This window comes from Pecten maximus, chromosome 12 (genome assembly GCF_902652985.1).
Source record: "Pecten maximus chromosome 12, xPecMax1.1, whole genome shotgun sequence".
Classification (NCBI taxonomy): domain Eukaryota; kingdom Metazoa; phylum Mollusca; class Bivalvia; order Pectinida; family Pectinidae; genus Pecten; species Pecten maximus.
In genome coordinates this window covers 41,083,493-41,106,182 of record NC_047026.1, presented here as the reverse complement: position 1 = coordinate 41,106,182, position 22,690 = coordinate 41,083,493, and the positions used below count along the sequence as shown (strand labels likewise).

The 22,690-nt window shown below is 38.4% G+C and overlaps 2 protein-coding genes across 3 annotated transcripts in view; one reads left to right on the top strand and one right to left on the bottom strand.

Moving 5' to 3' along the window:
* LOC117339215 overlaps positions 1-16,419 on the bottom strand; it is a 32,217-nt gene extending 15,798 nt beyond the window's left edge. For both annotated transcript variants that reach the window (XR_004535133.1, XM_033900687.1), the window contains exon 1: positions 13,678-16,419. Coding sequence is in view for 1 of the 2 variants with exons in the window: in XM_033900687.1 (XP_033756578.1) it covers positions 13,678-16,113 (2,436 nt within the window). In the remaining variant the exon portion in view is untranslated. The remainder of the gene's footprint in view (positions 1-13,677) is intronic.
* Positions 16,420-17,376: 957 nt separating this feature from the next.
* LOC117339044 (extensin-like) lies at positions 17,377-19,562 on the top strand. The gene is made up of 2 exons (XM_033900409.1): positions 17,377-17,456; positions 17,549-19,562. Exons 1-2 carry the CDS (start codon positions 17,377-17,379, stop codon positions 19,560-19,562), a joined length of 2,094 nt encoding a protein of 697 aa, XP_033756300.1.
* The last annotated feature ends 3,128 nt before the right edge of the window (positions 19,563-22,690 follow it).

Sequence of the window (22,690 nt, the reverse complement as noted above, 5' to 3'; positions counted from 1 at the left end):
GGAATTCTCTCTCTCCATCAATTAGACCTGTACGAATTCTCTCTCTCCATCAATTAGACCTGTAGGAATTCTCTCTCTCCATCAATTAGACCTGTAGGAATTCTCTCTCTCCATCAATTAGACCTGTAGGAATTCTCTCTCTCCATCAATTAGACCTGTAGGAACTCTCTCTCTCCATCAATTAGACCTGTAGGAACTCTCTCTCTCCATCAATTAGACCTGTAGGAATTCTCTCTCTCCATCAATTAGACCTGTAGGAATTCTCTCTCTCCATCAATTAGACCTGTAGGAACTCTCTCTCTCCATCAATTAGACCTGTAGGAACTCTCTCTCTCCATCAATTAGACCTGTAGGAACTCTCTCTCTCCATCAATTAGACCTGTAGGAATTCTCTCTCTCCATCAATTAGACCTGTAGGAATTCTCTCTCTCCATCAATTAGACCTGTAGGAATTCTCTCTCTCCATCAATTAGACCTGTAGGAATTCTCTCTCTCCATCAATTAGACCTGTAGGAATTCTCTCTCTCCATCAATTAGACCTGTAGGAATTCTCTCTCTCAATCAATTAGACCTGTAGGAATTCTCTCTCTCCATCAATTAGACCTGTAGGAATTCTCTCTCTCCATCAATTAGACCTGTAGGAATTCTCTTTCTCAATCAATTAGACCTGTAGGAACTCTCTCTCTCCATCAATTAGACCTGTAGGAATTCTCTCTCTCAATCAATTAGACCTGTAGGAATTCTCTCTCTCCATCAATTAGACCTGTAGGAATTCTCTCTCTCAATCAATTAGACCTGTAGGAATTCTCTCTCTCCATCAATTAGACCTGTAGGAATTCTCTCTCTCCATCAATTAGACCTGTAGGAATTCTCTCTCTCCATCAATTAGACCTGTAGGAATTCTCTCTCTCAATCAATTAGACCTGTAGGAATTCTCTCTCTCAATCAATTAGACCTGTAGGAATTCTCTCTCTCAATCAATTAGACCTGTAGGAATTCTCTTTCTCAATCAATTAGACCTGTAGGAATTCTCTCTCTCAATCAATTAGACCTGTAGGAATTCTCTTTCTCAATCAATTAGACCTGTAGGAATTCTCTCTCTCCATCAATTAGACCTGTAGGAATTCTCTCTCTCCATCAATTAGACCTGTAGGAATTCTCTTTCTCAATCAATTAGACCTGTAGGAATTCTCTCTCTCCATCAATTAGACCAGTAGGAATTCTCTCTCTCCATCAATTAGACCTGTAGGAATTCTCTCTCTCCATCATCTATAACGTCACCACTCTATCAAAATCATCAATAAACAGTCAATTAGACCTGTAGGAATTCTCTCTCTCCATCAATTAGACCTGTAGGAATTCTCTCTCTCCATTAATTAGACCTGTAGGAATTCTCTCTCTCCATCAATTAGACCTGTAGGAATTCTCTCTCTCCATCAATTAGACCTGTAGGAATTCTGTCTCTCCATCAATTAGACCTGTAGGAATTCTCTCTCTCCATCATTTAGACCTGTAGGAATTCTCTCTCTCCATCAATTAGACCTGTAGGAATTCTCTCTCTCCATCAATTAGACCTGTACGAATTCTCTCTCTCCATCAATTAGACCTGTAGGAATTCTCTCTCTCCATCATTTAGACCTGTAGGAATTCTCTCTCTCCATCAATTAGACCTGTAGGAATTCTCTCTCTCCATCAATTAGACCTGTAGGAATTCTCTCTCTCCATCAATTAGACCTGTAGGAATTCTCTCTCTCCATCATTTATAACGACACCACTCTATCAAGGTCATCATTAAACAGTCAATTAGACCTGTAGGAATTCTCTCTCTCCATCATCTGTAACGTTTACCACTCAATCAAGGTCATCATTAAAACGTCACCACTCAATCAAGGTCATCATTAAACGTCACCACTCAATCAAGGTCATCATTAAACGTCACCACTAAATCAATGTCATTATTAAATGTCACCACTCAATCAAGGTCATTATTAAATGTCACCACTCAATCAAGGTCATTATTAAATGTCAACACTAAATCAAGGTCATTATTAAATGTCACCACTCAATCAAGGTCATTATTAAATGTCACCACTCAATCAAGGTCATCATTAAACGTCACCACCCAATCAAGGTCATTATTAAACGTCACCACTTAATTAAGGTCATCATTAAACATCACCACCCAATCAAGGTCATTATTAAACGTCACCACTTAATTAAGGTCATCATTAAACATCACCACTCAATCAAGGTCATCATTAAATGTCACCACTCTATCAAGGTCATCATTAAACGTCACCACTCTATCAAGGTCATCATTAAACGTCACCACTAAATCAATGTCATTATCAAATGTCACCACTCAATCAAGGTCATCATTAAATGTCACCACTCAATCAAGGTCATCATTAAACGTCACCACTCTATCAAGGTCATCATTAAACGTCACCACTCAATCAAGGTCATCATTAAACGTCACCACTCAATCAAGGTCATCATTAAACGTCACCACTCAATCAAGGTCATCATTAAACGTCTTGCACCACTCAATCAAGGTCATCATTAAACGTCACCACTCAATCAAGGTCATCATTAAATGTCACTACTCTATCAAGGTCATCATTAAATGTCACCAGTCAATCAAGGTCATCATTAAACGTCACCACTCTATCAAGGTCATCATTAAATGTCACCACTCAATCAAGGTCATCATTAAATGTCACCACTCAATCAAGGTCATCATTAAACGTCACCAGTCAATCAAGGTCATCATTAACTGTTATCCGTCCACTCAATCGAGATCATCATCAACCGTTACTGTTTGATCAAGGTCATCATTATAACTGTTATTTGTGCGCCCATTGGGTTTATAGTGCTAACCATCTACAGTACTGTTCATGATCAGGGTGATGAACTCCCACAACATGTACTGTGGTACTGTTAATTACCCCCTCGACCTCCGACCTCCGAGTGTTTACTCTGCGATGCATGCCAATTATGTCTGCGATGCATGCCAATTATGTTTTTACCATCCTTCGATGTCAGTGAACTCAAATCATTGTCTTCATGATGGTAAATGTTGTTGGTTCAGCAGTACAAAAATTGTTGGCTGTATCCAAGCCTTTAAGGTAAACAGCACTACTACATCAGACCATACATTCAGTGTGTTAATATAAATGATTGTGATTGGAAAAAGTTCCTGCAATCTTTTCTTATATACATATACACATGTATTTCATATCATCCTCAGCCCCAGGTGAAATGATAGTGTGATTTTTACCTGGGATAGAGGATGCATGATTACATATATGAAAAATATTCACTTTAATTATTGAAGCATGAGGACCAGCCTGACAGTGCAATGAATCATTTACTGTAGTTGAAACACATTTTATTAGAGTTTATTGATCTACATCCTACAAGAGAACATTTTCATAATAGCACAACAATTCAGTCTAGATCTTATTTTGAAACAGTTAACATATACAACAAAATTTTGAACTATCTAAAAGCTGTCTCTTACAAGATAATCAATAACATCGCCAAATTTAAGTTTTTAACTTTTTTAACTTTGTACGTATGTGAGCTAGGCTGTACTAATATATTTTTTACACATTTTACACATTTGTTTGTTGTAAGGTTATTTTGTTTAAGCCCACAATCTTTTTGCTCTAATGACTTTTGCAGTGTTGACTGGCTGTTAAGAATTGTAATAATTTACTAGCTAGAAGAAAAAGATTGAAATGACAAAGGTGAATTTGCTAGGCAAGGGGTCAAGAAGCACTTAAAAAATAAAATGCTTTATTATAATAACTGCATGCAGACAAACTCTTGTAAGCTTAGCTAGGCAGATCGAATATATGTGGCTGTACATGCATGTCTGACATTTTAATACAAACATGCAAAACACAAAATAATTCTGTTTCTGTTCGGTTTCTACTGATAGAGATTTGTTCATGGTACTCACTCAATACAGCATATTTTACAGAGAAGAATGCACATTCAAATACATGTTATAATAAGCATGTTCTCCATGTTCTCCATGTATTAACCCAATATACATCGTAATGCGTGACTTATTACAGTGTGGGCATCACATACAGCCTGTTTGACATAGGCACCACTTATATCTGATGTTGATCAATTTAGTTCCTTTCCTGAAATAACCAGAATACCAAGAAAAGTTGAGCAGGTGACCTTGCCTATATTTTTTCATGGAATCGAGCCCTGGTCACCAAAGTTGAGTACATTACCAGTACCCTGGGGTAAGTGTGCATTGTTAAACACATGTGATGCAGGTTGAACTGTTGGAACCCCTACAGCTACCGGGTATATATACCTGAATAATTGATCTCCTGATTCTCCTTTGTGTGATGGTATTTAGCCCTTCATTAGTAGTCTACCTGTATCTCTGGTAATTAGCTGTTTCACATTACTGCACAGACAGCTTATCTGTATACCTATCTCCAAAGCAATTCCGGAGGGCATTTTAAGGACCTCCAATGAACTACAATGTACTTCCCAGAATGGTAGGAAGAAAGGAGATATTTTTCTTAATACGAGGACAGGAATAATATTGTCATGCAGTTCACAAAATTATTTTCTAGTTCTAGCAGCTTTGCAATTAGTAAACTTACCTCAGTCAAACACTTAATTAAACAATTACATGGGCGACAACTGTATGCATCATCGTCTACCAATTTAATCAGCTATCTCATCATGCACCTACAGTATATTATATAGTCTTCCTTCCTTATATAGCTAATGGATCAGAATAGATATCCTCAAAGAGTAGAAAACATAAGTAATTTAAACGTGTGGATCAATAGATTACATTGGACTCTAATACTAGTGAGTAATAGTGTACCTGTCCTGTTTATGTTGTTTTAAAGAAAAAATGGAACTGTGAATGTTTCATTTGAATATATTATTTATTACAGAGCGGACTCTCAAAGGAATGCAATTTCCTTCTTTTGTTAAAATCTTTCTATCTATGTATCTATGTTGCAATGCACTGGCTTGGTGCTTAAAATTCAGCTAAGTGACAACACAGCCATGAAAATAACCCAGGGTATTATCTAGCATCACGGATATGATTCATCCAATCTTAATATCTTCCAAGATTTTAAAGAACTGAAATCCTGAAGAGAATCTAGGATTGAGATAATTTATACATCTTAACAATCTACTTTCAGGCTAAGGGTCAACTGGAATACAGTTATATAATTTGTATTATTTATGGGACAATAAGCCCACCGAATTTCAGTAACGTAATAGGAGAGGAAAAATGCACAGCCAGACCTCAGGGCTTGAACTCAGGACCTCCGAACACTAGCCAGATGCTCTACCAATTGAGCTACCTGGTCCCCGGCGTTCATCCCAGTCCAGATCCGCTACATTCCTCTCCCTCCTTCAACAAAGTCTTTGAACCCAAAGACACACACCAGACCCTATACCACTTCCGTTGGTATTTAGTTGGCACCATATGTAATTGGCGAGGAATAATGCATGACCAGGCCGAGGTTTGAACCCAAGAACTCTGAACACTAGTCAGATGCTCTACCAATTAAGCTACCTGGACGCCGGCGTTCATCCCAGTCCAGTTCTGTTACAGTAATATCAAGTCCTTCCTCTTGCTCTCTTTTGTTTAATATGTCCCATTTATTCATTTATTTATTTATTTATTTATAGATTTGTGTATGTTCTGGTGTTGCTCATGTTTTCGATCTGTCAGTATAAATATTCATCAACTGCTCTGTTCCTATTGCAAATTCTGTGATAGAATTAAAATCCTATGCTGTTTTTATAGTCCTGTAATGATAACCTCTGAATTAGAGTTATATAGATTGTAGTCCTCTTACAGGTAGATAGCAAACCTATAAAGGAGTACAATAGTTTAATGCATATAAAATAGGATTTTATCAGCTACCCAGATGGAATAATTGCAAGTGAGTGCAGTTTGTGTTTCGAAAATTCCCCTTGAAATTGTCAATTTAACCCTGATCTCCTACTCCAGCCTTTAACACTCACTTTCAAATAGCTTAGAAAGATCCTCCTCTGATATGTGACGTGGCCAATACAGGCATTGTTGACAGACCATATATATATAGAGGCTTAAACGTTTAATAATTGACAATATTATTTGTAAAGTTTTGTTTGAGTATTGTAGCAAGGAACTATTAACATACCTATAACATATTTCACTACGTGCAATACGTTTTGGTAATTAGATTCCAGTGTGTGTATAACAAACATTTACCTGACCCTGATTACAGAGCCAATTAAATGGACTACACACCTACACCACTTTGGCCTCAGTGTTTACAACATACCATGGCAAATTGCCGAGTTTGACACACTGAGCCAATAACTGACAATGCTAATCTGTTTCATTAAAAATACCAGTAGATATATCCACTTTAACAGTCTATTCAAACTAATATAAGAGGATAATAAATGATCAAGTTTATAAACTATTCCAGTCCCCTGCCAAATTATTTAGGGCACAATGTTTGCATCTTTAGGTCATATACATGTAATTCACAAATAATTTTTTTTTTAATTGAAGTTTTAAGATTCTCATACTTTAATCAAACTTGTTGGGGAAGGCACGCGAGGGGTCTTACTAGACTGCGGAAGGAAACAGGAGTATTCGGAGAAAACCAAAATGGTCAGGCACAGGTGACCATATATACCTAATTTTGCATACCTGACAATTTTTTAAGCATTTCCTCCAAGTGGCCGAGGACTGGGCCTTTTGGCTTATATGATGTCTATATATAATACCAGACTTTTGTCATACTTTTGCCATTTTAAATACATAACTATATGGTTATAATACATGAGCAAGGCATTATGGTGGTATAATACGGTATAAGGCGGACATTTTATACAGAATTCAATGAGTCGGTACTAAGTACGAATGTCTGCACTCTACATACATCGTAATTGTGTCTCCCACACGACCAGAATTGTCCTGTACAAACCATCGGTTAACCATTTCGTAATTTGCACAATGGTGGAATGTACTTACATTGTTCATGGTCCATTAATTATCCGAATAATTGTCTTAAGCTTTAAAGACCTGTGTGAGGGATTTATTGGGTTCTAAAGACAAAGTCTACATTCATGTATATACAGTATATCTACAATGTATATATAAATATAACACTTTATCCAATTCAAACAGGCCTGCCATGCAGTCTGTGTCCGAGCTAAAAAAGAACAATAACATTTACATTGTTCTACAAGTGTGCACATTTGAAGTAGAAATGTTTACAATTAAGATTAGTGTTTTTCTTGGGTATTTTACAGAGAATAACAATTGATAAAATTGGTAAAATTGTACATGTTAATTATGTTAGAGATTTACGTGCTAATTATTTCATGGGTGGTATATGCATTATTTGTATAACCAGTTTTGTAATACAGTAAATTCTTGCTTTATAATTGATGGCACACATCAGTTTTGATCCTAACTATCTGTCCTTATATCTGATCTATTTTGTGTATTGATTTGCCTGTAAGTCACATGATTACAACATTGCTACAACATTGGCAGGGTTTACGACATTGCTACAACATTGTCAGGTTTACGACATTGGCAGTTTTACGACATTGTCAGGTTTACGACATTGTCAGGTTTACGACATTGTCAGGTTTACGACATTGGCAGGTTTACAAAAACTGGATACAGTGTCTTTGCCAAAAGTTTTTTTATAGTTAAGGTTTATTTTGATGGTTCTACATCCATTATTGTGGTTGTAGGTATGTGAAATGGCATGTGGTGAAGAAAAGGCATGAATAAAATTTAAGTTATTAAGTGTGACGTAAGTTTGTTTATTTTATATACGAAACATTATATTTTCTGTGTTTCTCAGAAGTTATAGTCTTATATGCATACAATTAGAAATCTAATTTCCTTTTGGGGTCAACAATAAGCGTGATTAATTTACTTGTTTCGCAGTTGTTGTAAATTTTAAATTTAAAATACAAGTGTTACTAACTTGCTATGTTCATACATTACATCAAAACCAATGAAAAAACATGAACTTTAGATAATTACCACTACATTAATTAATTACCGACATAAAAGGATACTTTGTACAGGTAAAATACAATAATACAGTCCAAGTTTAATAGGCCAAATACAAAAACAACAAGAGCTGTTGGAGGGCCACAACATACGCCGCCGCAATATTTGACACTTGGAAAGGGGTAGTTTTACGGTTGTAATGCTTTAAAATGAAGTATCATTGTTGGAAAGTTGGAAGGAGATATTGATACACATAATGGTGTGTAGTCGACTTTAAATGATGAGATGTATATATATGTTGCAAATATGGGAAAACTTGGTTTAGACACAACAACACAAAAACATGTTTATATACAGAATATATACATTAAAATAACCTCTTTGCAAAGAATCAGCCTCCTAATACCATTATTAAGTGAATGGTGAGCAATTACAAAATCACCAAAGGGGAATAACTCCGCAAAAATGGGGGTAAGGGGCATGATTTTGGTATGCAACACTCCAGCTCATCAAGATGTATATTTGTGTCAAGTATGGAGAGCCTGGGTCGAGTAGTACTGGAGATATGGTCCGGACACCATATGTGCGCGAAGTAAAATCATCGAAGGGGAATAACTCCACAAAAAAGGCTGTAAGGGGCATGATTTTAGTATGCGACACTCCGGCTCATCAATATGTATATTTGTGTCAAGTATGGAGAGCCTGGGTCGAGTAGTACTGGAGATATGGTCCGGACACCATATGTGCGCGAAGTAAAATCATCGAAGGGGAATAACTCCACAAAAAAGGCTGTAAGGGGCATGATTTTAGTATGCGACACTCCGGCTCATCAATATGTATATTTGTGTCAAGTATGGAGAGCCTGGGTCGAGTAGTACTGGAGATATGGTCCGGACACCATATGTGCGCGAAGTAAAATCATCGAAGGGGAATAATTCCACAAAAAAGGCTGTAAGGGGCATGATTTTGGTATGCAACACTCTGGCTCATCAATATGTATATTTGTGTCAAGTATGGAGAGCCTGGCAGCGTTCGAATTTAACGCTCGCACACTCGCTAAATGCGAGCTGATTTTTCATTTTGCGAGTAGAAAATTGTGGTACTCGCATTTTTCTGCGAGTGCATATAAATCCTGGTAAAACAGACACACATAGTAAAACATCGACGAAAACTTTAAACAAAAACCGACACACAGACAATGCATTATCTTGGTGACGCTTGTACACAGCACTCGTTAGTTTCAAGCGTCTCAAAGACTACGATATACATGAATATATTGTAATGGAAAAGAAACGAGAGTTTCCGAGAAACAAAGCGTGACGTCTCGCTAGCATGGCTGACATAATCAATTTTTTTAAGTCAGCCGCTGCCGGAACATCAAATGAAAAGATCGGCGAAAATAATGAGAGCAAGGACACATGTAGAGAAAGTAGCCCAACTCATAAGAAAAAAGTGACATGCATCCCAAGGCCAACAAAACAAACTGTCGAGAAATGGGAACTGCATATTGACCTGGAAAAAAATCTTGACGATGATCATGTGCACGTTATTGAAATTTATTGCAAAACTTGCAAAGAATATAGTCCCGACAAGTCATCATCAGTAAATATTTTGTTCTTATTTGAAATTCTATCAGCACTTACTGTATTGTCCATTTTCTAATTTAACAAGTCAACTTCAGATATGACAAAAACAAAATGAAATTATTAAACGAAAAAATTCGCAGTTTTTTTCCAAATCACGAATATGTTGTAAAATCATGATGGACAGGGAATATCATTTTAATTAGATAGAATTAATACTTATTTCATTATTAGTCAAAGATTTTATGAGAAATCATGCGTGATTAAATCAAATGAAATGACTGATTTTTTTGATTTTTTGTTCTCTTGAAAATAAATTATAACATGTAAGTAATATATAGGATCAAAATCCTTCAATATTCATTGATCTTGAAGTTGATGATATTTGAAGGGAGTATACCCTGGCTTATATGAACAGTGAGTTAAATAAAAAAAAAAAAATTAATTGTATTTTGGCTCAAATAAAAACTTTATTTTAAGCAACTGTTCTTTTAGTTGTGGTTCTGAAAAGTAAAGATTATTTATATCATAAAACATCTGTTATATTTATTGTTAACACATAATTTCAAAATTGCGAGTAAGTTTGTAATTTTGCGAGTTAAAATTTTATCCACTCGCAACAACGTGCGAGTTACTAAAAAGTTAAATTCTACCCCTGCCTGGGTCGAGTAGTATTGGAGTTATGGTCCAGACACCATATGTGCCCGCCCGCCCTCCCGCCAACATGATAACATAATACGTCCCGTCTTTCGTCGGGCGTATAAAAATGAGTTTCTATAACTTTGGAAACTTAAGCTATAATTATGGAATAAAATCAGCAATATAATTTGTTTTCTTTTTTAAAATATTGCCAAATACATGTACCTTCATGGTTAGCCATAAAGTCACCGACATTGATATAAGAGCTTTTTTAAAAATTCTTTTCTGTCTGTTTAAGGCACATTTTCATGTTACCTATATATGGATAATTCAAATTTAGAACCAAAATATTTACCCATCGTTTCTCTGTGCAAACAAATTAAGACAGTGATTGGGTAGATCTACCATGGCCCTGTTTACATAGCAAGTCTGCAGGTAAAGAATTTGTTTAAAATTTGTAAAACGGCTATTAAAAATCCAAGTGTGTACATTATGACTTGGCATTTACTAGTAAACAGTTTTCAATGTACTATACTATAATATGTGATGTACGTGCCAACTATAAATATTCTAAGAATTCTAGTTCTAGCTAAGATAATTTTACCACAGTTGCCCACACTTGGATTTTTCATTTGAAAGATTTAGAATGCATATTTTAGTTCAAATTTTTAACCTCAGAAAGTTAAGAACATTAATTACCATCAAGAAAATATATATTGAAAACTATAGCTAAATATATTACAATGTATCTGGTAATGTTAAACCCTGGTATCTGACTTTATTAGGCCTATAGAAACAACAGGCACCTCTAAAAGACATTAGCATAGGACCATTTAATGTAGGCTAATTTGGAAATATTATGATACATTTACATTAGATATATATATCAAAACTGAGAGTGTTATTTTTACCAAACATCTATCCGTGACCAGACACAGCTATATGGCCAGGCAACGAGATATCATGGTACATATGTATGTTCCACAGACATTTGAAAGACTTTATGAAAATTTTACTTGAAATTTGTAAAACATCTTCATGACTTCTCTGAGAATTTATTTGTTTGCTGGATTTATTGCACCGTGAACAGCCAAGGTCATTTTGAGGTGAGGTCTCCTTGCAGTAGTTGGTGACTACCTCACTGAACAACATACAGGAGGCTCATCACATGCTTTCCAGAGCAATTAGGGTAAAGTGTCTTGCCCAAGGACACAACCACATCAGAGCTGACCAAGCTCGGCCTTTCCTCAGCTTCCCGAGAAACACAAGCTGACACGGAGAGGGAGAATTGAACCACACACCAGTCGTATCTACACCGGAGGTTATGTGACCATGCAGCGCTCTATAGCTAACCGACTAAGCTATCTAATGCAGCCCCCTTCCCTGAGAAGGAGTAGTTAGCTTGAAACCTAGGGCATTTTGGTAAGCAACTTCGGTGAGATTTTATATTTATTTTCCCTTAAGGAATACTTCATATTTTTCACATAATTTGGCCTTAGTTATTTTGAACAGAGTATTCAAATGCAATTTTCTGAGAAAATTGTTGGTGATAGTGGTACTGCATTAAATTGAAATTGTAGGGGATTTAACCTCTGGGAGAAATTGGAAACTGTTCGGTTTATTTTGTTTGACGAACTATTATGTATGTACATACATTTAATGTATATAATAGGAATAACATGGACTTGGTCTTCCTTACGAAATATTTAAACTAATACAATCTATCATCTGGATACAAACAGGAAAATCATTATACAAAATATCAAACAGTCTTCTATCACCGTGATCAATAAAGCTCCCCGGTTAATAAATGGATGCCAGTAAAAATCTGAATTCCTACACAATTTATTTAAACTTCTTTGATTGATATGTTTGCTTTATGTATATAGGAAAGGTTTAACTTCTCCTTAACTGATACGACAAAATGTCTTCAGTATTTGACTGTGTAGTCTAAGTAAAAATACATACATGAACGTTTTAAATGTTTAGTTATTTACAAAACAAATTAAAGGTACGTCGCATTTACATAAATTAGAATCTACAATAAAAAGGCAACACATTTATATTAAGTATGATTACATCAGTAATGGCAGTATACCCCAAGCACTAATGTAAAACCTGCCTTAATTTCAAGGAACTGCTGCTTCAATTATTTACCAACCTTAATACTTGAAATGCTTGATTCTACTCAAGATTAAGACTTGTTAAAAGATATATTATCCGCAGTAGTTAGGATTTCATATATGATGTCATTTATAAAAAAAAATATGCACAAAAACATCATGATTAAGGTACTAAATCGCACAAAATTGATAAATTGATGACATTCTATCTAACATTGTAACGTTAGCATTTGACGATTGAACTATGCAAAACTTGTTTATGAAATTCATGATGCCTGGATGAGAAGATGGACTGAACACCCAGTACAAGAAGTCACACTTATAGATGCTGTTTGTGGCTAGGAAATGTATACATATTACCTATCTATATATCTATTTCAGCCATTACATTTTTCAAGACACCACTTTTTGCCAATTGTACTTATTCATGGTTATATCAATGTGTGATGTGTATCTGGTATTCATCTGACCATAAATGCCAATACCCCAAGTCTCTTACATAGCTTTATCATCATTATATCCAAGATTGCTCAACTGGAAAGCATTGAATCTAATCAATGACCTGTAAAAACGAATCAACTAAACCTTGAATGAATATATACATTAAGGCCATTATTATGCACGTGATCAGTATATGTAGAACAGACTAAACTTCACCAGTTATATCAATCTTATTGTTATAAAGTCTTCTTTTGTTCAACCTGAATTATAAACATTTATGGCATTAGGCAAGGCTTTAAATTTCAGGTGCTTTAATATTAATTATTCACATTTATAATTAGTGACACTAGATTTTAAAGATGCTTACCTGTACGATACTTAAAGATGCTTACCTGTATGGTGCTAATTAAAGATGCTTACATGTATGATGCTTTAAAGATGCTTAATTACCTGTACAATACTTAAAGATGCTTACCTGTATGATACTTAAATATGCTTACCTGTATGATGCTTAAAGATGCTTACCTGTATGATACTTAAAGATGCTTACCTGTATGATGCTTAAAGATGCTTACCTGTATGATACTTAAAGATGCTTACCTGTATGATGCTTAAAGATGCTTACCTGTATGATACTTAAATATTCTTACCTGTATGAAACTTAAAGATGCTTATATTACCTGTATGATAATTCAGGATGCTTCATGATACTTTTCAGATGCTAAGGTAACCCTCTCAGAAAACCTGGTCTTATTGTGCTTACATATATCATGAACATTAAACAAAATGTGTGACTTAAATATAAATCCCAAGACACAAATTATCAAAGCTGCATAATAGAAACTTTGATACTTACATGTTTAGTCCAGTTCTTGGGAATGACTTGGAGAAATGCTGCCAAAGTTTTAGAAAGATCCACCAGATTACAAGCACTTGGTGTCGTTACCTCCAACACCTGAGAGGAATATCCATCGGATTCCGGTGCACCAAACATAGAATCTTTTAAACATTTCAGTTCGGCTGAACTCCCAGAATCCAGTAGTGAAGTATGACTTTGACTATCTGAATTTCTTTGTCTCGTTTTATTCCTCGTCTTTCTGTCATGTTTTACTTCATACACAGTTGCTTTCTGGGGTATGACTCCCGTCTCACACAAGGAATTGTTGTTCGGTGGAACATCTGCTGATGCAGCAGTTTCTGTTTCAGTCATTCTCTGATAATGGGGCTGGTGACACCCCTGTAATGGTGCCAATCTAGGCGGTGGCCGAGGCGGACTCATCTCCTCACTTCCATTTCTTAAAATCCCTGTGTAGTTTGAACCTTTAGTTTGTTTTTTATGTTTCTTTTTTCGTTTGCTTGGTGTTGCTGGTGTCACACCAGAAATATCCACACTTTCATCACCTGGTGAATTTACAATTTCGTTGTTGATCGTCTTGGTGTTCCCACCAGAAGCAGCACCATCTTTTTCAAATACATCAGAAATATTTCTGTCCATCCTTATCTCCTTATCTAAAGCTTGACCACTCGTTTGGTCAGTCTGTTCTTGACCATTTGAGTTATTGCACCTTTCTATATCAGCAGTGTCAACCTTATATGCACGGTTTTCACATCCCTCCATTTGAGCAAATATTTCTGGTTCTTGAGTTGGATTGTCATTATATCTTGAGCTAGTGTTATTTTTGTTCTGTTTATCGACAGCTGATGATTTTTGTGAAGTAGGAATGAATGAACGATGTGATATACCTGTTTCACCTGCAGGACAAGACACACTCCTGTCATATGTCAAATTAGGACTCGAGTCGTGACCCCCACTCTTGTTCATGCTGCTGATGTCAAGCCCGGAGTCTGCAGCTGAGGTGACCGTCACGGAGGTCGAGTGGTGAGTGGACTGACCTTTAGATCGGACCTCAGGCTGGGAGTTAGATCTGTGCTGTAAGGGCGTAGGCTCAGTTTGATTTCTCAGATTTTTGGTGGATACCGGATGGGACACCGAGAATGGATCCAGCTCATTACTAGAGTCATAATCACTTGTATCTTCTCCGAATTGCTGCAGTTTCTCCTGTGATCCAAACACATCACATTTCTTTCCAACAGTGCCCTGGTCATCAACGATGACTTCAGACTCAGATGTCTGAATGTGTACACCCTGTGCTGTGGCAAATAACACCGGTACTTGGAATCCAGAATTGTGAATGAATGCTTCCTTCATTTTTTCTTCTTTAATTTTCTTTTCCCCTGATTCTAACCTCTCAATCTTATCTTGACTGTCCAAGCTTAACTTGTTATGCTCATTTGCAACATCATTCACCGAGTTCTTTTTCTTACAAAATAAAACATCTTTAAAATTTAACCAAAATTCTTTTTTATAACATAGAGAAAAAAGCGGAAGGATAAAAACATTACAATATTTTAACCAAAGTAACAAAAAATACATAATAGAAGAATGTGACAATTTCAAACCTGAATCTAGATTCATGTCGCTATATCGATATAAATAAATGAAGATGGCAACCACAAAAGGTGCGACCAAGAACACCCAGCTAGTTAAAATTATACCAGAAAATTTCACTCCAGCGAATTCCTTATAAAAGTTAGGTTCATCTACATCTGTAGAGTATTGATGACGAGTCATTTGTGCCTGGACTGAGGATTTTTCTGTGAAGGCATTTTTCATTGTTACGATAAATAAAATCACGGTCACGACAATCGGAACTACAAAACAACATACAGAGAGAGTTCCAATATAGACAGCTGAAGCGTCTACTGACACGAGACAGGAGTTGATGTCCGAGTAAATACTCACAGACACGAGACCGGTGGCAAGAGGGAGGCTGAATGCTGCAGAATGAACCCAGGTGTACGCTACCATTATGGCAACGCGTTTAGGTCGCTGTATTACATCAATTTTGTCTGTATTTTTCATTGCAGCCATTCTTTCAACAACCATAAATGTTATGCCAAGAATGGATTCTATCCATACAACGCTGATGAAAAAGGCGTTTACTCTGCAAATAGTACTGACACCTTTCAAGGTGTCTACAGACATCACGGTTGTCAAGTTGAAAGTCATGTTCAGGAGACATTCTAAGATATTAACGACAGCAAGATTTATAGACAGTAAATGAAAAGCAGAACTCCTGAGTTTTTTCGACGACAGTATGCTGACAATTATCAAACTGTTCCCAATAGTTCCAGCCAGAATGAACATGACAAGAAAGGTGCCGGTGGAGGCGGCGTACTGGATATCCGAGGAGTTTGATGATGATTTTTCTGACAAATTGGAAGATGCCATAGTGCTAATTTCTGACAATCGATTCCATTAGCAGAAGTGTTGATCCGCACAATATCTAATGACTTGAACTAGAGTACCGTACATGATCGATCGTCTGCCCACCTGCTCCACTCCAAATATACCTGCATTTCCTGGTGCTTTCACAACCCGAAATAATCCGTATTTATTCCATTTGTTAGATACATGATGGTTCTTCAGATGTGAGATTATATTCCCTGATATCAGTTCATCAATAATCGCTTAAGCTGGAGACATGTCAAATCGTGCGTTTACATGGCTAGCGAATACTTTACACCTGAGCGCACCTTGACGTTTACCTGTCATAAAACCGGAATTTACGTCCTTGCTGCCATCTAGCGGTAAAACCAGACAACGCGTAGAAGTTATCGAGTGTGTGGTTCGATGCTCATCGACAGAAATAAACTACTTTTTTTTTTTAACTTTTTATTTTTTTTTTTATTCATCAGTTATTGACCTTATCATGTAGAAGTATAAATATGCGAGACATCGTTTTACTAAATGTATTTATTCATTTTTTATCTCAGAAATATTTGTATATCATGCAAGATTCGATTTTTGATATTCATAAATGAATTTTGAAAACGAGAATATTTTTTTGAGAGCAAAATATTGATTCATATATTCTAAATACTGAGTTAATTAGATAAATAGTAGTAATTGCACACCACATACTTCTAGTAGCTACTGTATATTAGCGATTAGAGATTTTTCCGTTTTTTATATCATTTATTTTCAGGATCACAATTTTAATAAGTTAAATAAAAACAATCGATATGTATATATATGACGTACATTACATTGTTTATCTGCGGTACTAGTTTTATAACGAGAACGACATCGACAGAAAATATAACTGCAAACAAGAAGTAATATGAAATGTTAATTCTATTTTAAACCAGAACTCCTGTAACAATCCTGAAATCATAAGACAGATTATACTATTTCCAGGCTGTTTAAACCTGATTCGCGCGTACTGTCTGACGAGTATAAAACACGATCTGAAGACCTACCAGTATATTACATGTAGGTCTATGAAGAATAAGTACATTCGTTGTACATGTATTTATAAATCATTTCCGGTATGTGTCATTACCATTGTAACCCTGTTAAACTTGTAAATAAACAGAAAACATCAACTACCAATATGAATTGAAATTGTCCGTTTTCAATAAACGACATGGTGTACGTCAAACAACCCTTCATGTGTGTAATTTTACCAATCTTTCTTGTGAACATAGAAACATGGATAAGTCTAATACAGGGGTACGAAAACGCTACAGATACATGCATGTACTCAACGTAGATGTGTGTAAACCCGGAGGGTAAGTGATTTCCGTCACCAACTCCCAACCACTCCCAACCACTCCACACCACTCCACACCACTCCACACCACTCCCACCCACTCCACACCAGTCCCATCCACTCCACACCACTTCCAACCACTCCCATCCATTCCCAACCCTTCCCAACCACTCCAACCCACTCCCAACCACTCCCATCCACTCCCAATCACTCCCACCCACTCCACACCACTCCCATCCACTCCAAACCACTCCCAACCACTTCCACCAACTCCCATCCACTCCCATCCACTCCCAACCACTCCCACACACTCCCACACACTCCCAACCAACCCAACCACTCCCACCCATTCCCACACACTCCCAACCAACCCAACCACTCAACACCACTCCAAACCACTCTCACCCATTCCCAGCCACTCCCAACCACTCCAACACCCTTCCACCCTCCACAACCAACCCAACCACTCCACACCACTCCACCCACTCCAAACCACTCCCATCCACTCCCAACCACTCCCACCACTCCACATCCATCCATTTCCAACCACCCAAACAACATCAGCCACACTCCCACACCCAACCACCCAACCACTCCCACACACTCCACACCACTCCATCCACTCCACACCACTCCAACCACTCCCACCCACTCCCAACCAATCCCATCCATTCCCAACAGCTCCCACCCACTCCCAACCACCCCACCCACTCCCACCCACTCCCACCACTCCCAACCACTCCCAAGCACTCCCACCCACTCCCAACCACTCCCACCCATTCCCACCACTCCCACCCATTCCCACACACTCCTAACCAACCCAACCACTCCCACCCATTCCACACACTCCCAACCAACCCAACCACTCCACACCACTCCCAACCACTCCAGCAAAGCCCAACCACGCCAAAACCCAACCCACCCCAACCACGCACAACGCCATCCACGCCCAACCGACCCATACCCACAAACCACGCCCAACCACGTCCAACCACCCCACACACCACGCCCACACACACCACCCACCACTCCCCATCACCCACCACCCAACACCACCAACCATCCACGTCCACCATCCCACACACCAACCACCAACCACTCCCAACCACGCCACACAATCCAATCCACCCAACCACGCCCACACAATCCACCACCACCAAACCACCCCAACCAACACCAACACCACCCCACACCCAACCGCAAAACCACCCAACCAACCCACCACACACACCCCACCACCCACCACGCAAACCCCCCCAACACCACACTCCACACCAATCCACCACCAACACGCAACCACCCAGCCACCAATCCAACAACCAAACCCACACCACAACACAACCAACACCACTCCACATCCCACCACCAAACACGCCAACACCATTCCCCCAAACCAAAACACCCAACAGCCACACAACCACGCCCAACCACCTCCCAACACATCCAAACAGCAAAACACCCAACAACACGCCCACAGCCACACACGTCCAACAATCCCACCATTCCAACCACGTCCAACACCCACCACTCCCAACCAACTCCCAACCAAACCAACACTCCCACCATCCACACCACTCCAACAATCCACATACACCCACAACAACTCCCACAACCAACCACCAACCATCCACAAACGCCACCACCACACGCCTCCAACCAATCAGCCCACCCACCCCAGCCCACCCAACCACGCCCACCAACTACACCCAACCACTCCCACCCCGTCCCACACACCCACCAACCCAACCACTCCCACCCATTCCCACACACTCCCAACAAACCCAACCACTCCACACCACTCCCAACCACCCCCACCAACCACGCAAACACCCACATCACACCACCAACCTCCCACAGCACACCGCCGACACGTCCCGCCATACAACAACCAACCAACCATCCCATTCCACACACATCCAACAACCAACACTACACCACTACACCCACACACCCCACACCACTCCACACATTCACATACACTTCCACCCACCCCCAACCAACCAAACCAACCCAACCACTCCTAGTCAACTTCCACCCATTCCCACGCACTCCCAGCCAACCCAACCACTCCACACACTTCCAACCACTCCCACCCACTCCCACCCAAACACACACAGACCTTTAAACATAGACTTACACCTGTACACGCATGCTTACACATGTAAGTAGATTTACATCTGTACATAAAAAAATACACAGGTACATGCAGACTTACACGTCAAACAGATTTACACCTGTACACATAGACTTTGCACACGTTCACATGTACATACAGACGTACACCTGTACATACAGACAGACGTACACCTGTACATACATACATACATACAGACGTACACCTGTACATACAGACAGACGTACACCTGTACATACAGACAGACGTACACCTGTACACACAGACAGACGTACACCTGTACATACATACACACTTACACCTGTACATACAGACACACTTACACCTGTACATACAGACGTACACCTGTACTTACAGACAGACGTACACCTGTACATACAGACAGACGTACACCTATACATACAGACACACTTACACCTGTACATACAGACAGACGCACACCTGTACATTCAGACAGACGCACACCTGTACATACAAGATTCAAGCTTATACCTGTTCATTCTTACTCACACATGTCCATGAAGACTCACATGTGTACATGAAGATTCACACAGGTACATGAAAACTCACACAGGTACATGCAGACTCACACAGGTACATGTAGACTCACACGTGTAATGCAGACTCACACGTGCACATGAAGACTCGCACATTTACAAGTAGACTCACACGTGTACATGTAGACTTACACAATCAGACTCACACGTGTACATGCAGACTCACACATGTACATGCAGACTCGCACATGTACATTATACATGTAGACTTACCCACGTGTACATGCAGACTCACACATGTACGTGTAGACTCACACATCTACATGAAGACTCACACTTGAACATGTAGATATATACATGGGTACAAATGGAACAATCTTCCGTCTGGCGTTGTCAGTTTTAGTACTCAGCGATTTGAAAATTAGACGAGTATTGAAAAATGGCAATCAAAACCAATCACCTAAAAATTGCTTTAAAGAAATAACCAAACTTTATATTGTTTAAACTGTACATATTGTTTCAAATAACAGTAGCACATATTATTAAACAAGAAAATGAAAGGATTCAGAAACAAGTGCACTGTACTTATTCAAATCCGTCTCCTTTAGATTCAATTAATACGTTTAATTTTACAACTGACTGCTGAAATGATTGAGTAAAAAAAACTCATCCTTGATATGGAGCTATATTAAAAACTCTACAAGAATTACAGAGTTATTTCCCTTTAACTGGGGTATTGGTATTTACGGTGTCTGGGAAAATGGAATGAATAACTCCTGAGGTCCTCTTCTTGTTGTAATGAGTGTCACTCTATAGAATTATTTTCGCCGATGTCACAGTATTTTACTGAATTTATATACCATTTTAATCGTTTTTATTTCGTGTGTCGGAATGTCAAACCCTGAAAACCAGACAATCCTGACCGCAATTCTGACATGGAATGGGTACACAAGTCACGGAAAATTTTAACTTAAGGAAATTCTGTAATATTGTCCCATGGATACTTTAAAGTTAAGGAAATTTTGTAATGCTGTCCTCTTGATGAATTAAACTTGCCTGAAATGATCCTGAGATGATCCCTACGAAGTGTTATTTTTCGGGTCCGTCAGAAATCCAAGAAAATTCTGTAATGCTATGCTCTGGATAATTTTAAGTTAAGGAAATTTTGTAATGCTGTCCTATGTAAAATTTTACGTTAAGGAAATTCCTTCAGATAAGGAGTGCTAATGAAACCGATGCCCAAAGACCTCACGATCGATCATAAACATTCTATCGTTTAAAAACGTATTTTCTATCAAAATATTCGATTTTGTCGCACTTTACACTTACGTTCTCCGTTACAGACTTAAGGATTGCCTTCGTTCGCTTGTGATTGGAGCTGAAGGCGCTAGAAATACACGATTGCGAACTGGAATGGGACGTTATTCATGAATAAACGACAAAACACAGAGGAAATACGCCGAGGATGAAATCGTGAGGAACAGTGGATTTCTTCTTGACATCTTTTCTAATCATTATTCAAAACTTGACAATGACTTGATGATTATTCAAAAGCTAATAATGACGTGATGATTATTCATCAAGTCGGATGATATGATTGACGTTGTAGTTGTTTGTCATAATATTTGTATGATGCTTACTGTATCTATCACTCGTCAGTATAGTTCGATCATGGAACTGTGTGTATCAGTATATTGTACAGTATGTGTAGCTCCACATTTAACTCTCGACTCCCTAACTGTGTGTATCAGTATATTATACAGTGTGTGTAGCTCCACATTTAACTCTCGACTCCCTAACTGTGTGTATCAGTATATTGTACAGTGTGTGTAGCTCCACATTAACTCTCGACTCCCTAACTGTGTGTATCAGTATATTGTACAGTGTGTGTAGCTCCACATTTAACTCTCGACTCCCTAACTGTGTGTATCAGTATATTGTACAGTGTGTGTAGCTCCACATTTAACTCTCGACTCCCTAACTGTGTGTATCAGTATATTGTACAGTGTGTGTAGCTCCACATTTAACTCTCGACTCCCTAACTGTGTGTATCAGTATATTGTACAGTGTGTGTAGCTCCACATTTAACTCTCGACTCCCTAACTGTGTGTATCAGTATATTGTACAGTGTGTGTAGCTCCACATTTAACTCTCGACTCCCTAACTGTGTGTATCAGTATATTGTACAGTGTGTGTAGCTCCACATTTAACTCTCGACTCCCTAACTGTGTGTATCAGTATATTGTACAGTGTGTGTAGCTCCACATTTAACTCTCGACTCCCTAACTGTGTGTATCAGTATATTGTACAGTGTGTGTAGCTCCACATTTAACTCTCGACTCCCTAACTGTGTGTATCAGTATATTGTACAGTGTGTGTAGCTCCACATTTAACTCTCGACTCCCTAACTGTGTGTATCAGTATATTGTACAGTGTGTGTAGCTCCACATTTAACTCTCGACTCCCTAACTGTGTGTATCAGTATATTGTACAGTGTGTGTAGCTCCACATTTAACTCTCGACTCCCTAACTGTGTGTATCAGTATATTGTACAGTGTGTGTAGCTCCACATTTAACTCTCGACTCCCTAACTGTGTGTATCAGTATATTGTACAGTGTGTG